This window comes from Protopterus annectens, chromosome 2.part2 (assembly GCF_019279795.1).
Source record: "Protopterus annectens isolate FY-2018-M chromosome 2.part2, PAN1.0, whole genome shotgun sequence".
Taxonomy (NCBI): domain Eukaryota; kingdom Metazoa; phylum Chordata; order Ceratodontiformes; family Protopteridae; genus Protopterus; species Protopterus annectens.
This window is the reverse complement of record NC_056730.1, coordinates 44472371-44498026: the sequence shown is the minus strand read 5'-3', so window position 1 is coordinate 44498026 and position 25656 is coordinate 44472371. Positions and strand designations below refer to the sequence as shown.

Genomic DNA, 25656 nt, shown 5'->3' with positions numbered 1-25656 from the left:
AACATGCTGTATTTCCCTCATGGAGAGCAGGGAAAGGATTTGCTTTTAGGCCTCTGCCCACTGGTTTGGAGGAAGATCTGGGAACCCTCTTTGGTTTGTCAGAGTATGGAAATAAAATGTGTATCCCTGGGACACTATTTTGAGGACCCATCGGTCATTGGTAATAGAGGCCCAGCTGTTTGCTTGGGAGAGTTTTCCTCCTAGGAGCACAAGCAGGTGGGCAGAGGTAAGGGGTGGAGGTGTAAAGTCATTGCGAGTTCTTACCATAAGGGGGTGGCTTAGCACTGCCTGTTTTTGAAGAGGAGGAACACCATTGCTTATTTCTCTGCATTCCCTTGGGCTGCTGTCTGGGAGGTCTGCTTCCCCTGGGTCTGGGCTGAGCTGGCCTGGAAAGGACCAGTGCTTGGAGGGGCACTGTCTACTGAACCTCGGAGGCTGGACCTGTAAAAAGTCTGTCTGCATAGACTTAGCTTTTTCTTCCACATTTTTTTTTAGACCTCTAATGCCTTGGTGCCACACAAATTGTCTTTGTTCAATGGTGCGTCCAATAATTTTGATTTGACATGGTCTGGCAAGGTGTGTTCCTTAAGCTAAGCATGCATTCTAATGACAAAACCAGTGACTGCTGCCCTGCAAGGTGCTTCTAGGGATTCAAAGCCACATCGCAAGATGTGATTAGTAACTTGGCTTGCAGAACGCATAAGCTCTTGTAATTCTTTATTTTCTGCACAAGCAGGAAAGGAAGATGTTTTTTGTTTGAGGAGTTCCATGGTATGCTGCTGATATTTCAGCATGTGGAACTGACAATTTAGCGCTCTAATAGCAAGAGTAGCAGAGGTGTACACTTCTTTACCCCAGCTGTCTAAAGCTCGGGAATCCCTGTGAGGGGGTGAAATTCTTAGCGGAGGTTGCTTTAATTCCTTTAGGTCCCTGAGAGATGACCTCTGGGTCAGCAGTAGGTTTTTTGAAAAGGAATTTGTGAGAGTCAGGGACTCTGTAGTAACGGTCAGGTTTCCTGGGAGCAGGAGGAAGGGTGTCAGGAGTCAAACTGGATTCCACAAAAACAACATAATCCAGGACAGGAGGAATGGCCAAGGGTTTGTGCTGTGGTAAATCTAAGAATTCCCCGAGTCTCTTTTTTGACTGAGGATAGTCCTGACATTCCCAGTATGAAGGGTTTCACCAAATGAAATATCCTCTGGTGGAGAGGCAGAAGGAATGTATTCCTCTGCATCAGAATCCTCATAAGCAGAGAGGGGTTGCATGTCTTCATTTTCAGAAGCATCAGAGTCATCGGACTCATGTTCAGATAAAAACTACTTGGGACAAGTCTCTTTTCCTTTGGAACAGGCAAGCCTGGCCTCCCCTAATAAGCATAATAAGGTCTTCCACCATTTTAAGCATTTGAGATGGAGGTAAGGAAGCAGGTGCCTGAGCTTGGGTCGTTTTTTTTTGGCGTAGTTCGTACCCTAGGCCTTAGAAACTCAGTTGTTAGAAAGAATTGATGACGCGAAAGTAGTACTCTGTGTCGAGTATCGGTAGTGTGAAGTACTTACTCGGAAGCCAGTGCCTACTCAGTGGTTCCGGACCCATCCAAGGTAAAGACATCCCGCAGGATCCTTAGACAAAGAGTCTCACTGCATACCCGACTCTGAAAGGGTCTCGGTAGTGGCCTGCGAATCCATAGAAGTGGGCATCAGGGGCTCTGAAAGCACCTCACTGAGGACCAGAGAACTAACTGGCTTAACGGAAGTACTGTCGGCAGTTTTGGACCTGTGCGGTCTGTCTTTATCCTCGTTTTTTTCAGAAGATCCGTAGTCAGATGGCTTACTGAAGCCATATCAGAATTTGAGGACTGAGAGTGAAAATATCTAGCTACAATAAGGGCCCAACGATGTTTAGTTCTGGTGTTGAACAAAGCACAAAAGCGACAGCGAGGGAGGTTGTGGTCTGAGCCTAAACAGGTGATGCAGTAAGAATGGAAGTCTCGGTGTGGTATTTGCTTTCCACAGGCGAGACAATTCATAACTTTTTCTGACTCGATTAGAGCAAGAAAAAAGGATCCCCAACGGGGTACTTAGCTTTAGAAGGACTTCAACTTCAATTCGGAAACAAAAACGAGGTAGAGGCTGACTGGCACTTATGCGAACTGCCTCTGCTTCGGGCTCCTTGGCAAGAAAGTGATATAATGGCATTGGCTGCCGCAACCGATGCAGAAATGCTAAGCCTCTGGTATTCGGGCCGACTGAGGGCTACTCCCCTGGCAGGATAACCCAAGTGTGATGACTGCAACAATGAAACACGAAGAACATCCACTATTCTTTTAGTTTCTCTGAACAGCACTGCCCATTACCACTTTTACAAATCATAGGCTGTAGAGTAAATGCTCCGGCAGACTCGTTTGGAAAGATACAAAAAGGCAACCAACTACATTTTCAGGGTTTAAAACATAAGGCAGTTCCTACAATTCCGTACACAACTGAGTAGAAAGACAGGCATGACACTGTGATGAAAAGATTAGACAACAGAAATATGCATGGAAAAAATTTAGAAGACAATGAGTAAATACTCCCCAATGAGAGACAAGCAGAAAATGAAACCTTTGACTTTGAAGAGTAGAAACAAGTCAAACTATGAAAAGAATTACATGAATGCTTAGCTAGAAATTTGTTTCCAATGGGGAAATGGGATAATGATTTATTTTATTAAAGGGCAAGAAGAGTGGTTGCTTAGCATGCCAGGTGGTATGCAAGGATTCTCTCAAACGACGGTAGACATCAGCCAATTCAGCTGAGCAGCATCTTTTTAAGAGAAAATACAACAACCATCTTGGCAACATCCAGAGGTTCTTATCTGCAAAACAGACTATTATAATCAGATATCTGATCATAACACTCTCAAAGTCTATGGAGCAACATGATTAAGCAGCAATACTGGAGAAAAAGACAAAACTCGTGAAGCACCTCTGTAGTGAGAGATCTGCCCATAACAACACTTGGCACCTTTCTTACAAGTAGTACAAGGAGCACATAATGCTCCATACATTACACAAAATTATGTCTGGGTCTCCAATCCTAACCTATTACAGGATTCCTCTGAAGCTGAATTTCTCAAGCACAGTGTGCTTGATGGATGTCAAACTATTCATCTCACTATCAGAGCCAAGTGTACCTCGGATGGGCTAACAGCTTTAAGACCTGTTAAAACACTTCAGAGTCTGCCTTTTGTGGCAGTAAGAAGTTTATGTAGCTTTGAAACTTAAAACATGCTCATCAGTGATATTGTGCTCATCAGTGATATTGTGTGGTGGCTACTGTGCATGCTTTAAAGTGAAACTACAGCAACAGCTCAAAGCCATACATAACTCCATTATGCACCCCTCTTGACATCAGATAAGGAAAGGCATGCTTGTTATGTACCTAAGAGCATAATCAATATACTCCCATGTATCACAATCAAAGTTTTGTTATTTCATCAGCAAAGTAGCCTGGAGAAGAATTTTCTTTTAAAATTTCAACCAAAAGAGTTAGTCACCATTAACGAGGAAAAACAAATGTATAGAGCCTTGAAATGTGTATTCCTCTTTCAAGCAAGCATTGAAAATGCAATAAATCCGCTCAGGTATGTTACAAGATAAGAAATAGGAAAACAGCGCCAAGACTCTCCTATACCTCAATGCAGATATTATTGCTGTGCACGAAAACATTTCAGTTCTCAAGTGAAGTATTTTCTGGAGTGTCTTAAGAGAGGAGTTCACACCTAAATACTAGGCTAGCTTCTCTTCTGGGCTCTTTTAAGCCTAGTCAGTTTCCTAAAAGGGAGAATGAAACCCTGGACATTGTGTCTGTGAGGTAAACACTGTAACCATTATGGCAACCCTCCCACGTTAAAGGTAATGCTTAAGTAAACCAAGGTCTTTCGGCTTTTCCCTGTTAGGGTTCGCCACAGCAGAACTCCAGTCCGCTAATGATTGGCAGTGGATTTTTTACGGTGCAGAGTTGCCAGCCCAACCTTCAAAGGCGGCACACCCCTTCATGGACGCACCTACCTGCATGTCTTTAGACATCACTCTACCGCAGGGAGGACATGATTCCACACAGAAGGTGCTCCAGCAGAGAATAGAACAGGAGGACCTCTTGCTGTGAGACGACAACGCTAATCGCTGCACCACCGCGGCCCCTAAAAGGTAATGCTCAAGTAAAAACAGAAAATACCAAGCATCTTGATTCTAGGCATACATAAGGGTGAAGATCTCTTCTGTTTAAAACTAGAAACAATTTGAAGAATCTAGGTTTGTTACAGAATATACTGGTTCCATTGGCACTACCACTATAGCTGCAAACAGCAGATTTCAGAATTCAGAAGTGCCTCCACTGTATGCATGCTGGTTTCAACAGCTTTTCCTTCCCCGAACATGACAGGGGAACACTTTGCAAACGTTAAGTGAAAGTTCACAGTTCTGTAAACAGTATTCTCAAGTTCCTGAAACTGAAACACAGAAACCCGCAGCTTCCATATCTGATGGGGCAACAGTATCAGTCACCATTAAGTATGATCTTTGAACAAGTATTAGTCCACATACTCAAGCAGACCACCACTTTATGTAAACAAAAGAAATTGGTGTGCACGCACGCATTAGGGTTTCTTGGGGAGAGCAGCAAAGACTGACAAGTCTACACTTCACATGTTTGCTACAGTCTTGTGTGAGTTAGTACTTAAACGCATCTAAAGCTTGCCTATATTAAAATTCATTTGTAAGCTGCCAAGTGAATTGTTTTTCCCTTCCAAGGGACAGGAATACAAGCTATTTAAGGGACTCCCAAGTATGTTAAAATGCCACAGGGATTCATATGAGAGAGAAATCAGAAGAAGTCAGGAGTCCGAATACACACACACATTATATTGAAGTAAAAGATTTAGAAATAGGGTTTGGCTGTGGTCATGCTTTACTATTTTCTATAGATTGCCTAAATGAAATATTCCCTTTATATCTACATGCCTATTTACCGAAATTTGCTTACATTTTACCATAAACTGTTTAATGCTTAATTCTGGGATGCTAGTAGAACACATTATGATGAGGTCTTTATATAGACCAGCTGTCCTTTCTGACTCAAGTCAGCACTCATGGACAGCAACTACCTCACAATAACTCACTTGGTGTAGAGTCTGTCTAAAGAGACATGGTCAGAGGACCTTGTACTACACTTCTGACAAAACACCAAATCAGGCTAGTCATGCTGTCTGACAAGGGACAAAATGACAGGGCAAGCACCTGCTGAGATGTCGGCAGGGATTGCTGTACTACATTTCCTAAAATTTATGTTTCTTACCTGTGTCTGTTTTAATGAGGTAGTTTCACACTAACCTTGTGTGACGGAAAGATACATTACCTCACTATGTTCTTGTACTATATGTCACATGCCTGTCTAAGGGATGGAGGTCAGTCAAAATGCTATTTCTGCACAGAATTATACAGTTTTAGTGTTTGTAATGACAGTGTTCCTCTAGGCGACCTGCTGCATTCATCAGTCTGTAGATTCTGGAATTATTTTTTTGCACAAGTTTTCACCTTCATTTTTTTGTGATTGAATGTCAATATGTTGAATTTGTTAAGTTGTTTTTTTTTTTTAATTTTCTTGTATGTTTATGGTTTCTTAAAGAAAAGGTTAGATACTACTTCTGCTTCATATGAGGCGTTACAAAACAGTTTCACTCAAAGAGCATCTATAAATATCTAAACAGGGCTGCTTTATTATAATTCCATTATAGCATATCAAGTATTAAAATGGAATAATGTACTGCAACTATAGCATTCACAGATGTATTAATCCAGGAGGAGAAGTCTAGCCTTTCATTTCCATGACAGTTTTTAGCCCTTATATTTTGCATTGGAATAACCTAGAGACAAGCAAAACGAGAACATGGTGGGACATTACTTGTTGAAAAACACAGTCTAAGAAACTCGTGTGTGTGGAAGATGTTCAGTTCCTATATTTCTAGTTAATCACTGTATATTAATCAGATCAGACAATAGTAGTAGAAGTAGTAAACTTAAACTTGTCTTAAGTAAAGAAAATAATAAAAAAATATATAACTGTACAGAATTACTAAGTATTCAAAAGTGCTCCCTTACAATTACTGTATAACAGCATACCTGTAAATCTCAAGCATGCTTTGTAGCTTATGGGTTACACCATCTGCTCGACTGACATGTAGCTCAGAGGGATTGGGATTTCTTTAAGTGGGAGTATGTCCAACAGCTTTGGGTTTGACATAGCTTTGGATGTTAAGCAGAGATCGCCTCTGCGTAGGCGATATGCGACTGAGTAAAGCTGGAGTTTTGAGTCCGTCTGTGTAGGGCATCTGTTTGAGGCCAGTAATCCTCTTTGCGAGGTATTTCTGCGGGCTTTCCAGTTGTTGTAGATGTCTTGTGAGGTACATACCAAAAGGGGCGTTGTACTCTATAATGAGTAGAGGGGAACAATGACCTCTTTTTCTGGAGAAGGGCTGGGTTAGTCCAACTAGGCTAGTGGCCTATTTTCAGGGAAGACCCAATGTGCATTTTTTTTTTTTTACACTACTAGGAATAATATGGCCAGGGCATGGGGGAAACTTCTCTTTCTTCAATTGCTGTCATAGGATCTTTCACATCCACCCAAGCTTCTACTAACTCATGGGACCTCAGTTTAACATCTCACCTGTAAAGCAAAATAAAAACATTTATATTCAAGTCCTAAACAGCTACACCTCACTCAAAAAAGTACATTTCTAAATTCATCCACAAGGATATCACAAAAACAAGCATGAACTTACTTTTAAAGAATTTGAGGCCCAATGTAAACAGTGGGGAAATAAACTTTGAAAGAAAATAGACAGTAAATATTCTGCATTCAGATAATTGCAGCAAATCAAAGCAGTTATGAGCTTTACTGCAACATTCTAAAAACAAGCTTCTAAACCAGCTGTCTCAAAGCACAGCAGGCAAATCACAGAACAACTCCTAAACATAATACATCACTAAGTGGCAGTGGGGCAGAACAAGTTGGCAACTTTCCCAAATACCTCATATAAACAGTTTGTCTAATACATTTTACAAAACTGCATCTAACCTACATACTAAGAAATGCAATAATTATTCAGTCTTTTAAGATGACACTTTGCTACCAAAAACTAAAATGTGGTAGTCAACTTGATCAATCTGCAAGCCAGCATTTTCTCGCATTAATCCATCTCGGGGTATACTACCTTCTCCCATGCTCACAGACTTTCTCTGTTGCAGCTGGGAGCAGCACAGATCCTAAGGACATCCTGGGGGGTCTAGCAATCTCCTTTCACCTGGGGAGGTATTTTGTGTTTCATGGTCTACCCAATTACTCTCCCCTCCAATGTGGTGTCCATGGCTGCACCTCAGGGGCCAGCGTTCAATGAGGCATGTCACCTCACCTCTGGGACAGCTCACCCCCGTTTCACAATATTTACAATGAGTAACCTGAAAAGCAACTTTTACAAAGACAACACTTAGCACTGGCTGAGTCATTCAGCAGCTCATACAGCCCAAAAGAGGCAAAATATCAAAAGCTGCATTTAATTCTTTTAGACAAACCAGCTAACAGTTTGCCTTAAGCAGATGGTTGTTATTGCTCTGCACTTCCTACTTGTAAGGCAACCTTCCACCAGATATAAAGTGCGACTGCTATTGTACACATTCTGCACAGGTCACCAAACAAAACAGAAATTGGAGGCTCCAACCTGACAAGTTACAACATAATCAACCTTTTTGTCAAATTCATTAGTCTGTACAGCTGAACTAAAGTTTTTTAATAAATAATCACAGTAAGAAAATCACAGAGGAGGAAAGAGCTATTAACATGCAACATTTTATTCTACAATATACACAGACTACAGACCAGTTATATATACTGTGAATTACAGCCGTTATAGAACAGAGATGCTTCAAAGTTACGAAACAAAGAAACAAACAACTTTCTTGGACGATTTTACCTAGTGGTGGATAGAAACCAATTACTATAAGCAGCACAATGAAAATATCCAGTTCAAATATACATTTTATTTACCCTATCCCAACCCTGTGTAGGTCTGCACATTCTTCCAAACAACCCAACTGTTGTGCAGGGGATTAAGAACCCCCTCCTTCCAATCTGGTATAGTCAGTGGAATGCTCAACTACTCAGGTTTTCAAAGTAGTGAACTGCTGTGCAGGCAATAACTACTTATTCCCAGAGCTATCAACCTCCTACAACAGGAAACAAGGGAAAGCTGAAATTGTGGGCAATGGCACCAAACATAAGACATCTAATCTGGCAGTTATTTCAGAGCATTAAGGCTAGGAGTTGCTAAACTGCTTCTTGTCCATGGTTCAATTCCCTCAGCCGCTATTTGCTTACGGTGCGCGTCTCAAAGCAACTCACTAAAACAAGACAGTGCTCTGGGTAACTGGGAAATTGGGCTAGGCTTCTCAATGGTCTACTTGATTGCATGGACAGTAACTATCGACAAACCAAAAAGGAATATACTGCATATATTTTTTTGCCGTGAACTCATAACAGCTGATAGACAATGCTAGGAATAAATTCTGCAACTCTGGAATGTGTCATTAATGAACATTACCCACACGACACACATTTTATAAAAGACAAAGCAGAAGTCTGAAATAAAATTCATAGCTGAGGAGACTGTTAAATACACGTAAAAAATAAGAATGTACCCAAAAAGTGCATATAAAAAAAAGTTGTGCTGAAAATAAGCCTTGGACCTCCCAGTTAAACATAAATGCTTATACTCAGGGCACTATTTTCAGCAGCATCTTCAACACAGGTTTAGTGCTAAACAGGCTAATTATGAACAGTAATAAAATTGGCAATGCATACATGAGGGAAGTTAATGCTAAAATTAGGAAAAGGACCTCCACCATCTTAAAACGTACCAACAGATTAACAGACCAGCTAAACTCCACAGCAGTTTTTTTGTTTTCCCGTTATGACTTCTGAATGATACTGTACAACAGGAGATTTCCCGCCATAAAGCAAACACTCAAACTACTCAAATCAGTTACAGCCCAACAGCAATTGAAAAGATTGGTCACATATACAAAGACAACCATGTAACACACACACACACACACACACACACACACACACACACACACACACACACACAGCGAGAGAAAGAATGTGTAAGAGCATTTTCTTGCAACCCTCATTTCTTGCTCACATCTGTCAGCTGGAGCAGAGCCAGTTTTGCTGCCTGCACAGCAATAAATTACAAATACTTCTTGGCAGAAAGAATTCAACACCCGGCCCCCAACCCATAAAAGACCCTTGCCAAGTGAACAGAGGCCCCTTTATATAAAGATTTTTTTTTCTTTTTTTGAATCACAGAACAGAAAGTACTTACCATTGTGGAACAGTATGTGCTTTTCTTCACACTTGCCAATTTAAGAGGCCCAAACAGAATTCCAGTAGCACAATACATAAAAAGCATTTCAGACCCAATAAGACTAGTTTCAACTGGCCAACAAAAAACATAGGCCACAGCAAAAATGCAATTAGCATACAAGTGACAAACACACACCACCTACTATGTATATATTAGAGACAGATACATTTAGAGGATATTTAGGACTTGCACTCATCACTTATTGCAGATCTCACACACACACACACACACACACACACACACACACACACACACACACACACATCGTGGATATAAACAGTTCAGCAAAAAAAATCTTCACTGGTCAAAAATACTGACAGTCTGGGTTTACGTTTACAGTTATTTTATTTGCATTCAATTTATTGTTTTGGTCAAGAAAACTTTACAAAACAAAAGTACATGAACAGTGCCTCACTTTGCAGTTAAAATATTCTAAAACTATGCCACCAGAATTGCAGATGATACATTTGGGTAAGATACATAACCTCAATACCACATTTTTATTCATCTATGGCGTAAGGTCTGTAGGTGAGTCTATGTATGTATGCACGCGAGTACTTGTATATAAAGCTGTACACATACACACCCACATTGTGCAAAAATGCAACATCCTAAGACATTAACTTCATACACAGTGCCCACTGAATACCAAAAATGACCACATATCATCTGTGACTGAACTGGTTAAAGCAGGTAACCATAAAATGAGTGCATTTTTTTTACTCACATACTCTGCCTCAGCAACTTCTAGGAGTGGCTAAATGACTTTCTTGGGGAAAAACTGTTTACTCATACTCCCTGTATACATCTTCCAGTTCACCTGCTTGCTCTTCGATTGGAAGCTTCACCTATGCACTCTTTCAAACTTTTTTCACCACTTCAGCCCTGCATCATTATGTCCTTGGACAGAAGCGGCCTACAGAGGGATGTTACATTCAGATCCGAATGGCTAGATCTGTGGAAAACACTGCCCTTCTAAGGGCATACAGAAAGGCAGCAAGGAGGGTAAAAATGGATATCTGGAAGGTAAAGACACGCTGTTCCCACATGACACATACTGTTTTGAAGAATGGGTGGATTACGACACAGTTCTCCAGTACCTTTAGTGGTAGGATAAAAAAGGAGTGAAAGTGTAACCTGATCTCTTTTCCCCCATAGCTAAGGGGGCCACAATTGACAGGTGACCACCCCTCTGTGTTAAGTACACCAGCCTACTGACCGATCTGTCAACTTTTGTGAAAACAGTGAAAAACTTGAAACAGTGCTACTTCTAGTGTGAAAATATTAAGATCCTGCAGTAGAGTATTATCTGTGTATCCAAGATGGCATACGGCAATAACTTCTTGCATACAAACAGCAATTTAGATCTGACAAGAGAATAACCTCCACCTCCCACATTACGCACAGTACCATCACTACAAAGAGACTGATAGAAGAATTCATTTTCTACCACCAGCAAAAAAAAAAAAATTTCATGGGTGCACATTAAAGATAATGCCAAAATGTATTTTTCTTCCAGGGTAGAGCACTGACCACCATGGACCTTTTTCAGACTCAGCCTGGGATCAGTGTCTGGTGAAGTGACCTGCTCTGCTCTGAGTCGCAGTTAGGCAAAAGAGGCTGCGGGAATCGAACCTTCTTGCACACAAAAAAAAAAAAAAAAAAAAAAAAGACACAGTCATCTCCATCCAATAATTAAAAGTCCTAAGAATCTCAGACTTGCATATTACTAAACTGAAGTACCCAAATATGAAAAAAAATCCTATAGTTAAGGATATAGCACAATTTTCTGGTCAGGCAAAGTGAATGAATTAGGTTACTGAATGGCATCACTGTCATGAATATATAGCTCTAAGGATATATGTAATATATGCAAGAGTTTTGCATTAATGATAGTAAATGCAAATATACCAATGGATTTCATATCTTTCCTTCCAGAGTATTATAAATATTGCACTGTGGGACAGTGCAAAGCAGAAGAAACATTGTTAGAGGAATCAAGGGAGAACATGCAGACCAGTTTCCACAACATCAATGTGGTGATGGCAAAGAATAAAGCCTAAAAAAAATCTACTCCCCATTTATAATGCAAGAATCCGCTACTACTTATTTGCCAATATTTGACGGGGGGGCCTTCCCATTTCAGGTTTGGAATGGAGTAGTGATAAAACTAACTGTTCCTACATGTAAAACAAAACTAAATGATTGAAGTATTTTTATGCAAACTATTAATGTATCATATTACCCAAAAGGGTTCTAATCAGACTCACAATATTTTATAAAGCATCATTTACAAGAATACTGGAAAATAAAACTTGTCTTAAGCCAAGAAAACTCTACACACCTGGGTTAAATTACTGCAATTCTGTCAGCACAAAAGAAGGTCACGCATAAAAAGGAAAAAAAAAAAAACTGCAAGCTTAACCATAGTCTCAGCATTTCATAACATTCAGGATTGCGGACATTTAATAAGAAATGCAATAACTGCTCAAATGTGCCCAGTACTATGACTGTGGACATTTGCTGCTTCTTTTATATACACAAAACTTTGCATAAAGATAAGAGAGGCAGGTGATGAAGATATCCACTTACTGCACAGTCAGAAGAAATGGCACTGTGTATACTTTTAAACCTACAAGGTCAGCACATAGCAATGAAAGCAATCATGGAAATTTGGTTCCTAATTCGACACATTGTCTAAATAACATTTTGAACCACAACTCTGTGCAGTCACTTGGCATTTTAATACCCTCCATAAATTGTTATTTTATTTCCATCTAATTTTGTTTTTTTTGCATTTATGTTTTCACTAGCAGATTTTAAGCATGCATTTACTTTTCATTCCCTAATTAAAGGCAAGGTCTGTGTTTATGAAACTTTCAATTGTGTTCCTTAACTCAGCGACAAGTCACTGTCTGGTTCTGAAGGTCAAGGGTCACGTGTAATCTAGTGCAACGCAAACATTTTTTTCCCCCAAATAAAAGCGAGTATTTAACTAAAGCAATTGGTGCTAAACAGTCTAGCAGTACACAGTAAACCAAATGATTTAAAATGCTCCACTGTTCTGAGGTTTACTTTGAACTTCCTCAGTTCTGATGAATCCTACTGCTACCAGCTTCCTCTCTGCAGCATTTTTAGAAAGATACGTTTATGCTCTTGTCTGGCCCTCTGCAGCAGTTCCAATTTTTCAGCAAATCACAAAGACTTGCCTTGATAAATTCAACCATACTCTGAACACCCACAGCACCATGGGCTATGCCAAGCAAACAGGCAGTGTTAGTAAGCAAGGAATGATGGCAGTCTCTACTAACGTGCGACTGAAAATAAATTCCCCTTAGAAAAGGCCATCCAAGTAAAACTGCAAATCTAAACTCATCTTGAAGCTACAGTTACTACAGGATTTCCTTTACACAGCAATATCTCAGTTCTCTAAAATGCACGTTTTTAACCTTTTTCATGGCAGAATCTTTACAATACTGCATGTGACAGAAAGCAATACGAGGACAGTTCTTCCCATGTGTTTCAAGAGATGTCTCAGTTTCTTAAAACTTCACTAGTGTCACAATTTGAGACACCTCAGAGCTGTGTGGATACAAGGCTACAAGGCATCATGGAAGTTTTTACTATTGTTAGTAGTCGTGGTGGTGGCAATACCTCTACCAAATCATTTTCACAAATAGTTTGTAATGAGGAGGGTTACAGTGGTATTAAGCTGATCACACTAGACAAACTTCCCCATGTTCGGTAACATTTCCAGGTCATCTTGAAGATTTCTCAAATATCCCCAGGCAAGCTAAAACATAGTCCATACAAAGTGACCAGGGTCTACCCAGTGGACTGTTCCAGAAGGATGCATCTGATGCACCTGCCCACCACAGCTACCCACAGGCCGTATTCACAAGTAGCCAACCCACTTCAAATGCGACTCCTCCTCTCAACACCGACTGGCAGTGGTTGCCCAACATCCACCCAAATTGCCCAGCTCCTCACGCTCTAATAGAAAGGGAGCTCAGCTACCCCCGAGAAGGAACCAGATTTCAGATGTCCATTTCTGTGAATCAGTCCTTTTGACCAGAGAAGAGAATGGGACACAGACGTACTGCAAACGGAGAGCTTTGCCCTGCAACTTGGTTCTTGCTTCCTCAGAGTCTGGGGAGCAGTCTATGCTTCGTTTCCTAATCCCTTCTCCTCTGACTTTGTAACAAGGTCCCAAGTTATCTAAACTCAGAGATAGCTGCCCCCCCACCCCGAAAAGACATACCTGAAATCATCCCATTGCTTGCACTTGATAACAAGATCCCAAGATATGTAAACTCTTTTTGAGGTAGCTGCCCCCTCCCCATCACACATACCTGCGGAGTAAATGACTTTTAGGACAGAACCACAACCTCTGATTTTAAGGTGCTGACCTTCACCCCAATCTCTTTACATTCTGCAGCAAATTCATAAAGTTCATAATAGATCCACGTTCACCTAAGGTTATGAAGACATCACTTACAAATGAAAATGTAAAACTAACATCCTCAAAAACAGGATAGGGTCAATCTCAGAACTGTTGTCGTTTCCTGAAATCAAATTGTATACGGTTTGACTTTTTTTACCTCTACTTGCCTAGTACGAGACTCTGGGCAAGTTGCTTAACCAGACATTGCTCCTGAGTCACCCCCGAAGAGAGACGTGTTCATCTACTTGCCTAGTGCGAGGCTCTGGGTAAGTCGCTTAACCAGATATGTGTCCAAAGTTTATGTTAAATTAAAAAACACAGTTATAATTTATTACATTAGCTTGTTTGAAGGCAACTATTTTCTCTCTATATGTTAAGTATTAACTACTGCATTTACTGTTCTGTGATACTGTCAGCATTTTTCCTTTAAGCATATGAAATGGTTACTAGAGAGATGATTTTGTAACTTGTGTTGTATATACGAGTTCAACATTTTCTTGTACCTGCAATTTGACCCTTGTTGTGGCTGAAAAGTATTTGCATCAGTTAACTCACCCAATTAAAGTGAAAATAAAACAATAGAAAAAGTTATTAACTGAATTATAAATAGCACTCACTTCTATGAGCAGCAGCTATATAAAAGTGAACAAAAAAGGAATACAAACAAGTTGAGAGATTCCAACCGAAGGGATACTACAACATCTAAAAAAAAAAAAAGGCAGGTGGTGTTTAAGTAACAGAGGATCTGCAAAGAGTTGACAAACTTCTGATACAGCGAAGAAATTTAATTGGTCCCAACAGCTGGGCAGAATAAGTCAGCCAATGGGACGTCATACACAAGGTCTATTTTCCTAGGTATCTCTTACCGCAGCAAAGCAAAATTGTGAATTACTGCTTAGACAGTGCACTCTCAAAAAGGAGGAAATCTGCACACAACTAATAGTACAATGTGTGCCTAGAATGCATATTTCCAAAGTACCTACAAAGCAGAGTTCAGTCATACATTACCCCCACCCCTTTATTCATCGAGTGGAACTATAACTCCACTGTTAGGTTAACCTCAGAATACAATCCTTTATGTAAATACCAGAACTTGTTAGCCACTAAAGGCATATCTAAAGCAGATTATCTTCAATTCAAAGACAATAATGCTTTTCCTTTTAGAAGCAGCATCAATACCACACCAATGTATCCACAGCACTGTTGCCTAGAAACACTGATTAAGCAAGACAGTTAAGAAGACCAGCTTGGTTTAGTTTTGATTATTTTTAGCACAAGGTGCAAAGCTGGACAATTTCCTTCCATAAACCAGCATCTTTCTTGAACTTGGGTTTGCAAAAGCTTAGTTTTTATGAGTGGTCACTGTAATTTAAAATAAAAATGTCAAGTATAATATGCATTGTGCCCTCTAGGATGACTTGTGCTACTGTGACAAGTAAAATGACTTGCACTGCTTTTATAATTTGTACAGAAAAGCTAGATGGGCTCATTTTACCCAGCAAAGGTTTGAGCATAAAATACACACACACACACACACACACACACACACACACACACGTACACGTGGGTAAGCCCACCAAGAAGTATTTCAAAAAGTATAAGATACAGTATGCAGTTTAAAATAACATTTCAAAATATAAAGATGACAGTTAAGTCACCAGTCAGAAGTATTGCAGTATAGATATATCATTGTAAATTATCCAGGCATGTCAAAAACTCACACGGGGATACAATAAAACAAGTGGCCAAAAACAAACTGAAGACTTCCCCCTAGAAGGATGATGTGGGTAAAATTGTAGCAGGTGGAAAAATAAGTGAGAAGAAAATTCAGAACTGGCGTCAGATCCCCCCCCCCCCCCATCCCCTAGGGTCCAAAGTGTACTTCTCCAAACCTGCTTTGCAATTCTCATAACTCTGAATTCACGCCATTAGGGTCACTTACATACTTCTTAAAAAAAAAAAAAAAAAACGGCCCCCTTCTTGAAATGATTCAACCACAAATAATGCTACTCTTTCTGTACTGAGATGAATATAAAAAGGACAAAGTGCATGCATTTGTTACAAAAGCCTAAATTTGAGCTGAAATAAAAACCTCTTCTCCATAAGCATAACAAATGTAAAAGAAAAAAAATATCCATTAACAGAGGAAATTTTGGTTTCATTGCAGGAGAAATATCACACAAATTAAATTAAAAGTTCTTGTTTTCTTTCCAGTCCACATGCTGGAGTCACGCAAGTAAAAAGGACAGCTGTCAATAAACAAACTGCTACTCTGTACACACAGTGCAAGGGGCAGGGTCAGAAGTCTGAAAATGTAAAGAAAAGCCTTCTGAATATAACTAGATGGGAAAAGTAAAAAACAAAATCAGAACCAGATGGGCTATAAATGTGCGAATACGGAGTAATCAAATGATCCTGAGCCATGCTATACATACTCCAAATATGTTTCAACTGGCCACAAAGCACTTCCTCCACTTAGGCATCAAACACTGAAACATGAGATGTTTAGAAGTGCATCTTGCTACTGCTGTAATTAAAATGTTTTTCTTCCACAAACTGAATAAACCACTGCTGTTCCATCACTTCTGTCTTCATCAACTGAAGAAGAAACTGGAAAGGGAGGGAGACTGCAAATACCGGAAAACATTTTTGTCTAGTCTAGCTCAATTTAAGATTTCCCAAAATCTTTTCGTTGTATACCCTGGTATTCAAGTTTTCTCACTGAAATTCAATCATCTAGGAAACACTATGCCGCAATCACAAAGTGTTCAAAATATTTGCATTAACCTCCTTAAAAGTTGGCGAACTAGTGCTAGACATTTAGATAAATTTGAATCCACTACAGTAAAATTATGGAGATCTATGTACCTTTTTAATAAAAGAATGCCACAACTGCACAAAGCTTTTAGAACCTTTTCAACTTGCAATAGGATACATCTGATAAGCTGTGACAATCCAAACTGCCAACAGACAACAGAAGCTTGCAATGCTAAATACAATAAGGAGAGGGTACTTCGCAAATTTTCAACTGCACTCCGCTCAGAGAAGAAACGTCCAGATGATGAGACAGGTTAGTTGCTTATTTCAAAATATCTGCCAGTTACCACACTGAGAATAAAATCCCCCCGATTACAGGCTTAAGTGGTAAACAGAAAAGAGCAATGGATGCATTTGGTAAGAATAATGTGGAAACTAAAAGGAAGGCAACAGGAAACAAAAAAAAACACTGGACTGATGCAAAGGAACATGCCAAAACTAGCCATGAAGCAAACAGTCCTGTGTTAAAACAGAGAGTTCCAGTAAGTATAAGAAGGCATATAGACTTTCAAATATCTGAGGTAACTCCAGCAATGACAGAAAATATCACCAGGAAGACACTTAAAAATGGACCCACAACGGGAAAGAAAACAGGTGAACACAGACTGCAGGGACTCTGCATAGAAAACAGCTCACACAAAAAGATTATGTGCAATTAAGTAAAGGTGATACATGCTCAAAGCAAGCATGTGCTTCACACACATTGTGTTTGACCTTTTCTGTTCTTCCATTTCACCTCTTGTAGTAATCTTACTGACATACTCTCAAAGTATCTTTCCAGTCTCAGCATCTGTACTAATAAGAACAGTGATAGTTACCACAACGATTACTTGTTTCTGTAAAATATACTCAAGGATGAATCTGAAACTGTCATAACATTCCTTTTAGTAACAAAAAGGGAATTCAAAGACTGGCACTTTAGATGGAAAGGGATCTTCACCTTACAACAACTTTCAGAGTGTATTCTTGCAAATGCAGAGTACTAAATCATCATCAAGATAGGTATTACTAGCCATGAGAACAGAAAATCAAATGTTTTGGACTAGCACACCAGACTCTGCAAGTAACTTCAACTGTCACACTACAGCTTGGAGAAAAGATGGAGGTCAGTGAAGGATGCAAACCACATACATCAAGCAGACCAAAGGGGAAATGCATTGATGTACTATTAGGATGCTGCAGTATGTTGTTGTCTTTCGGCTTTTCCCGGTTAGAGGTCGCCACAGTGGAACTCCGATCAGCTAATGACTGGCAGTAGATTTTCACGGTGCCAAGTTGCCAGCTCGACGCCCAACCTTCAAAGAAGGCACGCCCATTCAAGCATGTCTTTCGGAACGCCACTCGACCCGCAGGGAGGACATGCAGACTCCACACAGAAGGCACCCCCCGCACACTAGCTGAGAATCGAACGGGAGAACCTATTGCTGTGAGGCAACAACAGAAACCCCAATTCCTCTGTATAACATTGGGGGGGCACCAGAAAAAAAATTCAATAGCAATACCAAATACAAGTGTACTGTTATTAATAATTTGTTTACTAAATGAAATGAGGTACATAAAATCTGCAGAGCACACAAATTACTACAACCACCTTTTATCACTTGCAATAGGGCAGGTCCCCAAATATTTGCATATGTTCTCCATGCAATGTCTCATTTCCTTTAAAAGGTAGAGGTTTATAAGGGGGGAAAAAGAGGGGTAAGACACTAACAGAAAAAAAAACACACACAAATTGAGAGAATACTTAATTTCCTATAACAAACTGCCCTGACAGTGGGCACATACAGTGCTGTTACAGAGTTCTATACATGAAGGTGTATTCTTCTAAAACTTGGTTAACATTTTGAAATAAGAAGGTATAAAATTACTGATGAATTAAGCCATGCAATGTGAAACCTTCCCGCTGATAAAAAAAAATTAATACTAACCTGGTTCAGGCTCTGACTCAACTCTCGCCTGCCCAGGGGCCACAGGTAGTGGCCTCTGTGGTCGTGGTTTTGGTGTTGGAGGTGAAATTCGTTTTCTTCCAATATACTCGACAAAAGTGCCAGGGAAGTCACCTCTTTCTCGAGTCATCTCATTATATCCATTTAGCCATCCAACCTCCTCAGGTTTCGCTTCATCTCTGTCACTTAATCCGAGTGCTATAAATGTGCCTTTTGTTACAGTCAGCACATCCCCAACATGCAAATCTATCTCTTCGTCATTCGATTTTTTGTAATCATACAGGGCTCTGTACTGGTATCCTTCTGTGCTCATGGTGAAGGCTGTTACATTCAGTAATCCTTATACTAGGACAGTGAAGCCGCAGATATCTGCTTTGTTTTTAACTTAAAAAAAAAAGTGTTCAAAAAAGTAAAAGCACTACTAAACCTCAGAGTGTTTTCGTGTTCCTTGCTGTTTCCAGCTTGGCATAACAAGCCACTTGAAAAGCTATCTGCTAATTCCTCTCAAAAATAGATTAGGATGTCACAGGGAGGAACAAAAGAACTTTGTACTTTTGCTTCAAGAAAGCCGCTTGGAATAAATCAGAAAACAAAAATAATGCAGTAAAGCCCCAAAGCTGTTAACATATGGAAATCTTGATCAGGCGTGGGGTACAGAAATAAGCAGTGAGCTGTAGTGCTTGGGTTTCTCCTTTTACAGGCTTTTTACCTTGAAAAAAAAAAAAAAATACATAATTTAACGGTGTGAAAACGCAAAATAATATATGATCATGCAATGCAAATACAGTGTATGCCCACTACCCCAAATAATCATGCATTAAACTTGACACACAGCAGTGAACTTTAAGTCTGTCTCAGTAACTTCAAACTTCAGTCCATGTAACAAACCTTTAAACATTTTCAAGAATGGAAAAAGAGAATTTATTTTTTTTTTCTAATGACACTAAAATGTCTCATTAAATATAAAATGTCTTGGGGCAGAAATAACAAATAGTTAAAATATTTATTCATCATACCAGCTATTACATACATCCTTCCCAAATCCCTGCAGGAAGCAACTAGGACTTTGGGATCTGCCATATATATCCATGTTCCCTAAAATTACCTTGCCCTGCCACTATACCAACAAAGGCACTGACACAGCAAAGAGTGAAACCAGTATCTTGGTAGTTTACTATGATAAGCTAGAGAAACCAGTGGAAAGGGTCTTGAAATCCATTTTTTTTTTGCCAGGAAGAAGACATCCAGTGACATCATTACAACCAGTGTCTACTCCATACAAACATTCTGCAGTCTTGTATCCCTTACTAAAGCAGTGTGCAAAGTTCTCCATCCACTTCTGGTCTCCAGTAGGGGCTGTTAAGGCAAATTTCCTCCACTTTTTCCTTTCTAAGGGAAGAATGCATGCCCTGTGGACTAGCCCATTAAGGTCATGTCAATGGAAGTGAGGCTAAACTACGCATTCTACTTATCTAACATACAAAACAATGCTAGGTGGAACCTGAGCTTAAGTTAGTCAAATTTTATGCCGCTCAAAGGCAATTCTGAAATTTCAAACTTGATCCTGTTCTCCTGCAACTCTGCAATCATCCACCAGCTGCCACTCTTGCTAGCTCTACATTCCTGCTGCCTTTAAGCACTGAACGAAACTTTACGAATAGACTTCACAACTGAGCATGTGCAGAGGTAAAGGCAGACGCATTTTTTTGTATTCACAGTATACCGCAATTTCTAATTTTGCTGTAAAGTAGTAATGGATTCATTTCAACATAAGGCTTCATAACAGTAAAGATCATTCCAGAAAGAAAAACATTTGCCAATACTATTTTTTTTTCTTCACACACCACTACATAATCTAGCAAACATACAGAATGAACAGTTTCAACCATGTCTCTGCAAACACCTTTCTCTGTTAAGACGCAAGTAATAGAGTTCAAATACCTTTATGAGAAAGAGATAATGGGGTAACTATAACAAGATTCTGTTAAACAAGCTCCGCTATATATAAAATCACACATTTACATGTCACATTTCTGGACAGTTACAAAGGCTAATTCTACAGGAAAAAACATGCTTGACTGACAACTTTTGCTCCACTAAAGAAAAGATCCATTTTAGTAAGTTTTTTTATGTTAGATCATAGTGTTACAAGTTGCTTATGTAAGCAATAAGCACACACTCTAACCTCAGAAATGTTTCTACAAGAATCTCACACAAAAAAAATTATCAGGAGAAAAGACTTGGTCACTGAATGGTTAAAAGGTCCGGTCTATCTCTGTGCAGGCATGCATGTGTCTGCCCCTCGAAGTTCCTTAGGCATTTTGGCTTCATAACCACTTTTGTCTTCATGGAACTAGCACAGTATTTCTAACACATACAACTTAGATATGTACAACTTGTTATAAATGCTGCAATACATTTTGTTCTATCTACACACTGCTCTACAAATATAAAAGGCACACCCGAGACTAAGAAATGCAGATGGACCTCAAGAGTCTCCAAAACCACGTCTGCAATAAAGTCTCTATATCACAAGCCTTACATTTACTGGGGAAGACTGCTTTTACTGCTAAGCTTTAAAGAAGCACCTTTCTGAACACACACACACACACACACGAGGCCCAATTCACCAGTTAGCCAGCTATGCAATAGTGTAAAGCTACTTGAAATGTACAACATACCTTGTTGCTCAAGTTTACAGACAATCCAAGTAGTACGATGCACAACGTGTAATCAAAAAAATATATTATTGTCCAAAACGGTACAGTCACAGCATTCATTTAAAATAAATGCCTAAACCATTACAAAGCCATCTCAACTCACTATGCTGCAAAGCAACAGTAGAGCTCAACTAATTAACATGCCTTTACCAGAATAAAAACTCATTAGCTTTTTTAAAAAAGTACAAGGGACAGAATGTAATAAAAGCAGTACTCAAAGCAAATCGCTGGGAAGATATGGAAGCTGTAACATGACCCACACTACAATTACTAAGTTTGAAAATAAACCGTAAAATGTGTTGCCTTTTTTTTCACTGCAATGCCTGCCATTCAAAACACAAATTATTGTGTTTTAAAGAATAAAAAACTGAAACACTGCTTAAATGGACCCAAAACAGATTTCAATGAGCACAATAATGCAAGCTATTTAATTTGTGTTTTTTTTTCCAAGTAGATTCAGCAGTGCAAACACCCGCTTTCCTGAGCGATCTAAGCTAGTTTATAAAAAATGCTAAAACTGGAGTGACAACTTAAAGTACAAGTAAACGACAAGACAATAAGAATATAAATACATTACTAAAGTTAAAAATACAACTATGTGACAAATTTGCATTGCAGCACCTGCAATTATTGCTAAAAGTCTGCAAAAAATAGTAGGAAAACCAAATTCTAAGCTGCCTTTTTGTGAAAAGCATGCATGCCTGATTTTAAGCTTCAGTGCAAAGCACTAACTCAAACATAAAACATAACTGGAAGAAAGACAGTGACCAACTTTCTGCAGGCCCACATGTACCAACTTCCCCTAATCTTGTCTAGCCAAGTGAGGGCATACATTTCCAAACATTACTTAAAAAATTACAACAGTACTACTCAATGTACTACCCAATTCACAGATCATAAAAGACAGTTTACTTAAAAAAAAAAAAAAAAATGGAATGCCTACATTGGACCAGTAACACTTGAACGCGTATGCTAAGATCTCATTCACAGTACAACTAAGCATTTATTCTGTAACAGTACTGACAGTGCTACTACCCTTTCTCCTCTCCAGAAATCTATGACAAACTAAGAATTAAAAGTATTACAAATGATTCATAAAACAAGCAAAGGCATACAACTCAGGAACATTCCTCACTTTGTCTGTAAAGGTCATGCAATGGAAATTTAATGGTGCCAAGTTAAGAGGTTTTAAATAATCCTAGGACATTAGGCATCAGGTTAGTGCACTAAATGCTTCTATTTCTGGTTACAGGTTGTGAATGATTAACACATTGTCCAAGGATTATTAACTGCTGGCATAACCAGGCATTAAGCAGCAAAGTGAAGGGCTCCAATGAACAATAATCACCAAAATCTGTAAGGGTGTGCGTGTGCAGGGATGAGGGGTTATAACTTTGGTATAACACTATTTAATATACAGTTCTCAGTTTTGACTACCTGTGAAACAAATCCCTTTCTCACAACTTTGTGCAAAACATTCTGAAACTCCTTCAGAAAGATGGTGATTTCTGCACAACTCAGTGCTTATCATTTTGGCAGTAGCCAATGCAAAATACACTCTCAGAAAAAAAATTACAAAAGAATATCAAGGATAAGCCAGGAATCTGGAAGAATAAAATCAGGTAACACAGAAACTTAAAGCAATACAGAAACCATTTTCAGGATTTTGTTCCCGTTACTACAACTACAACAGCAAACACTCTAGATTTGTTTAATCTTTGTTAATGCATTCAGCTGACCACCCTACGGTCACTAGTATGCATTCTTCTGTCCAAATAGAAGGCTAAATATATTTGAACATTGTATACAAAATGGACAAAATTGATACACCTTAACTACAATGCTGCCAACCTTTAAACTTGATGAGCTTTTATTGCCTACATTAAAAAAAATGAATAAACTCAGCAGCACCAAGACATTTAGTCCCTTCCAGTATCCATTGCTGACCTCTCTACAGTACACAAACCGGGGTTTCACAACATAACCTCAAAATATTCTAATTTTGTAAGCCCCCAACTTCTCCCTTGGTTCTGCAGTTTACTTGTAAACCATGCTGTTACACTCATACTAAAACGTCAGAGTAGTTCTTATTTTATAAAAGGCGCATTCAGCAGACACCACTTCATTTCTGCATTACCCAATTTAAACCAATAAAAACTAGTAAAACTATAAACGGGACAAGATAAAGTTAAGAAAAAAAGTACCATTTATTTTTGAAAATCTGACACCAAATATATAATTATTCAAACTCTGTGAACACTTGATATGAAACTCGGAGGGCAAATGGGGGGGGGGGGTCATTTTACAGGGTTTTGCAAAACCTAATAAAATGAGCCCCATGTGCAATATAGTACCCTTTTATTATTAGTGGAGAGGTACGAGCCTGGTTGATGGGCACAAGGCTTGCTAAAGTTCACACGTACTAGACTGGAATATGGGCGCATTAAGGATTATTTTTCCTTCTGAATATTCTACAGCTGATGTTCACGCAGAACTCCAACTCTAAGCCGAAGTGCCCATATGTGACCCAAAAGGTCGTTAAACTCCCAAACTGCAAAAACTGCATCAAAAGCCAGACTGGATCAGAGAGTCTTACGGGTTTAACTAGTCGAGTTGGGATAAAAGGACTACCTAAAAGCACATTTGTAATAAGTGATACTGCCTGCAGACGTCTAGACTCGTTTGGTTTACAGTGCACAAGAAACACATTCACAAAAAGCCTGACATCCGTGTTACAACAAAGCAGCACCTCGCTCATTTCCCTTCCAAGTAGGCCTGGAGGACTAACTCTGATCAGAAAAGGGGAAGGAACTCTCAGCAGAGAGCAGCACTGCTCCTTCATGCTCGACGACTGCCAAACATCCACTTCCCCATCGGGTGTACCCCGATGCCTGCATAGCCCTAACACTCAGCGATCCACAACAGCAGCTAGAGGCTGCAGCAGAATATCTGGACAGGGAAACATCTGCAGAGTTGTTCTCTAAGCTGACGGCACTACCACTGCCGTCCGCGACACAACCAGTGGCTCATACAACAAGGAACTCCATGCAATGCTACTACACCTCCAGTGACAGAAAGACTGCAGCTTTGCAATCCTGCGTTACATACCAGGATCAATGACCACTCTTTAACGGGTTATTCCCCTCCAATAGCAATGTTTTAATCCCAACTCAGTTATTTCTTCTCGAGTACCTTCACTCCCCGTAGCCCACCGCAGCTAGTGGTTCAAAAAAAGCAGTTACAGATCCTCGTTACTGAAAAACGCCCCTCTTCCCTCCCATCTACTGTAATCTGTCAATCAGCCTCTGCCGATCAGGGGATTAAGGCCACGCCTATCACTACAGCCATATAGAAGGAAGGCGTGACCGAAGGGGGCAATCGTTCATTCAGTGTTTCCTGGAGTTCTAGTCAGATTAGTGACTGCACGCGTCTCATTTTTTTCTTAACAAAAACCTAGTTCTTATAGCTGGAAAGTTAGGCCTGTCTGCTCTTATGTATAGGGCATATTATGCTGAGACTTGAACTGCAATGTTTATTCCATTTTTAATTTCAAGGCTGTATTATAGTGTGACGGAAGTTTTTGCCAAGCTCTATAGTACAATGGAAATATCCATGAAATATACTAGTATTGCACAGTGTAGGCTGAGGATGGTCAGATTTTAAGAGGCCTCAAGTTTTATTTTCTTTTTTTTTTGGACAGGAAGATGTCATAGCCTGCAGTACATCTTTTGATTGCGGGTTTTAAACTCTCTTTGGGAAGTTTCTCGCCTACAAAGTAATTGGACCAGGACTTCACGAGAAAAAGTTTTTGTTAAATCTCTAGGGATATGCCACCTCTCTCATTAAAATGAGATCTTGGACTGTTAACGGCCTCCCCTCCATAGTGTAAGTTACATTAAGACATTGTTCAGACTAGAGCCGGGTCATGGTCAGAAGGGGCTCTAAGGAGGATAATAGATCGCCCTCCACAGCCATTGCAGTATTCCACTAACAGGTACAAGCATGCAAAACCTGAAGTCTAAACCTCAAAATGCACTCTCTCGAGGCACTCCTAAAAATGGAGAACATCGATATCTGTGCAGTATGAGACCTGGTTTAAGGCATTAGACGGAGAGCACCCCTGCAATACCTGGGTACAACTCTTACCACACTTTTCGGCCACCAAACCAGGACCGAAACACTAAAGGTGGAGGAGTGTCCATATTCACAACACCAGGCTAGTTGCCCAATACAGCAACTAACACTAGGTTTATAGATTAGTACTAGGCTA

The 25656-nt window shown here is 39.6% G+C and overlaps 1 protein-coding gene across 1 annotated transcript in view; it reads right to left on the bottom strand.

Annotated features, from left to right (window-relative positions):
• The window catches only part of PIK3R1 (phosphoinositide-3-kinase regulatory subunit 1), a 169049-nt gene extending 144427 nt beyond the window's left edge, over window positions 1-24622 (bottom strand). Inside the window, exons 1-2 of the mRNA XM_044063736.1 lie at window positions 24495-24622; window positions 18649-19375 (exon numbers count right to left, since the gene is read on the bottom strand). Coding sequence (XP_043919671.1) covers window positions 18649-18979 — 331 coding nt within the window. The 5' untranslated portion in view covers window positions 18980-19375; window positions 24495-24622. The remainder of the gene's footprint in view (window positions 1-18648; window positions 19376-24494) is intronic.
• Window positions 24623-25656: the final 1034 nt, after the last annotated feature.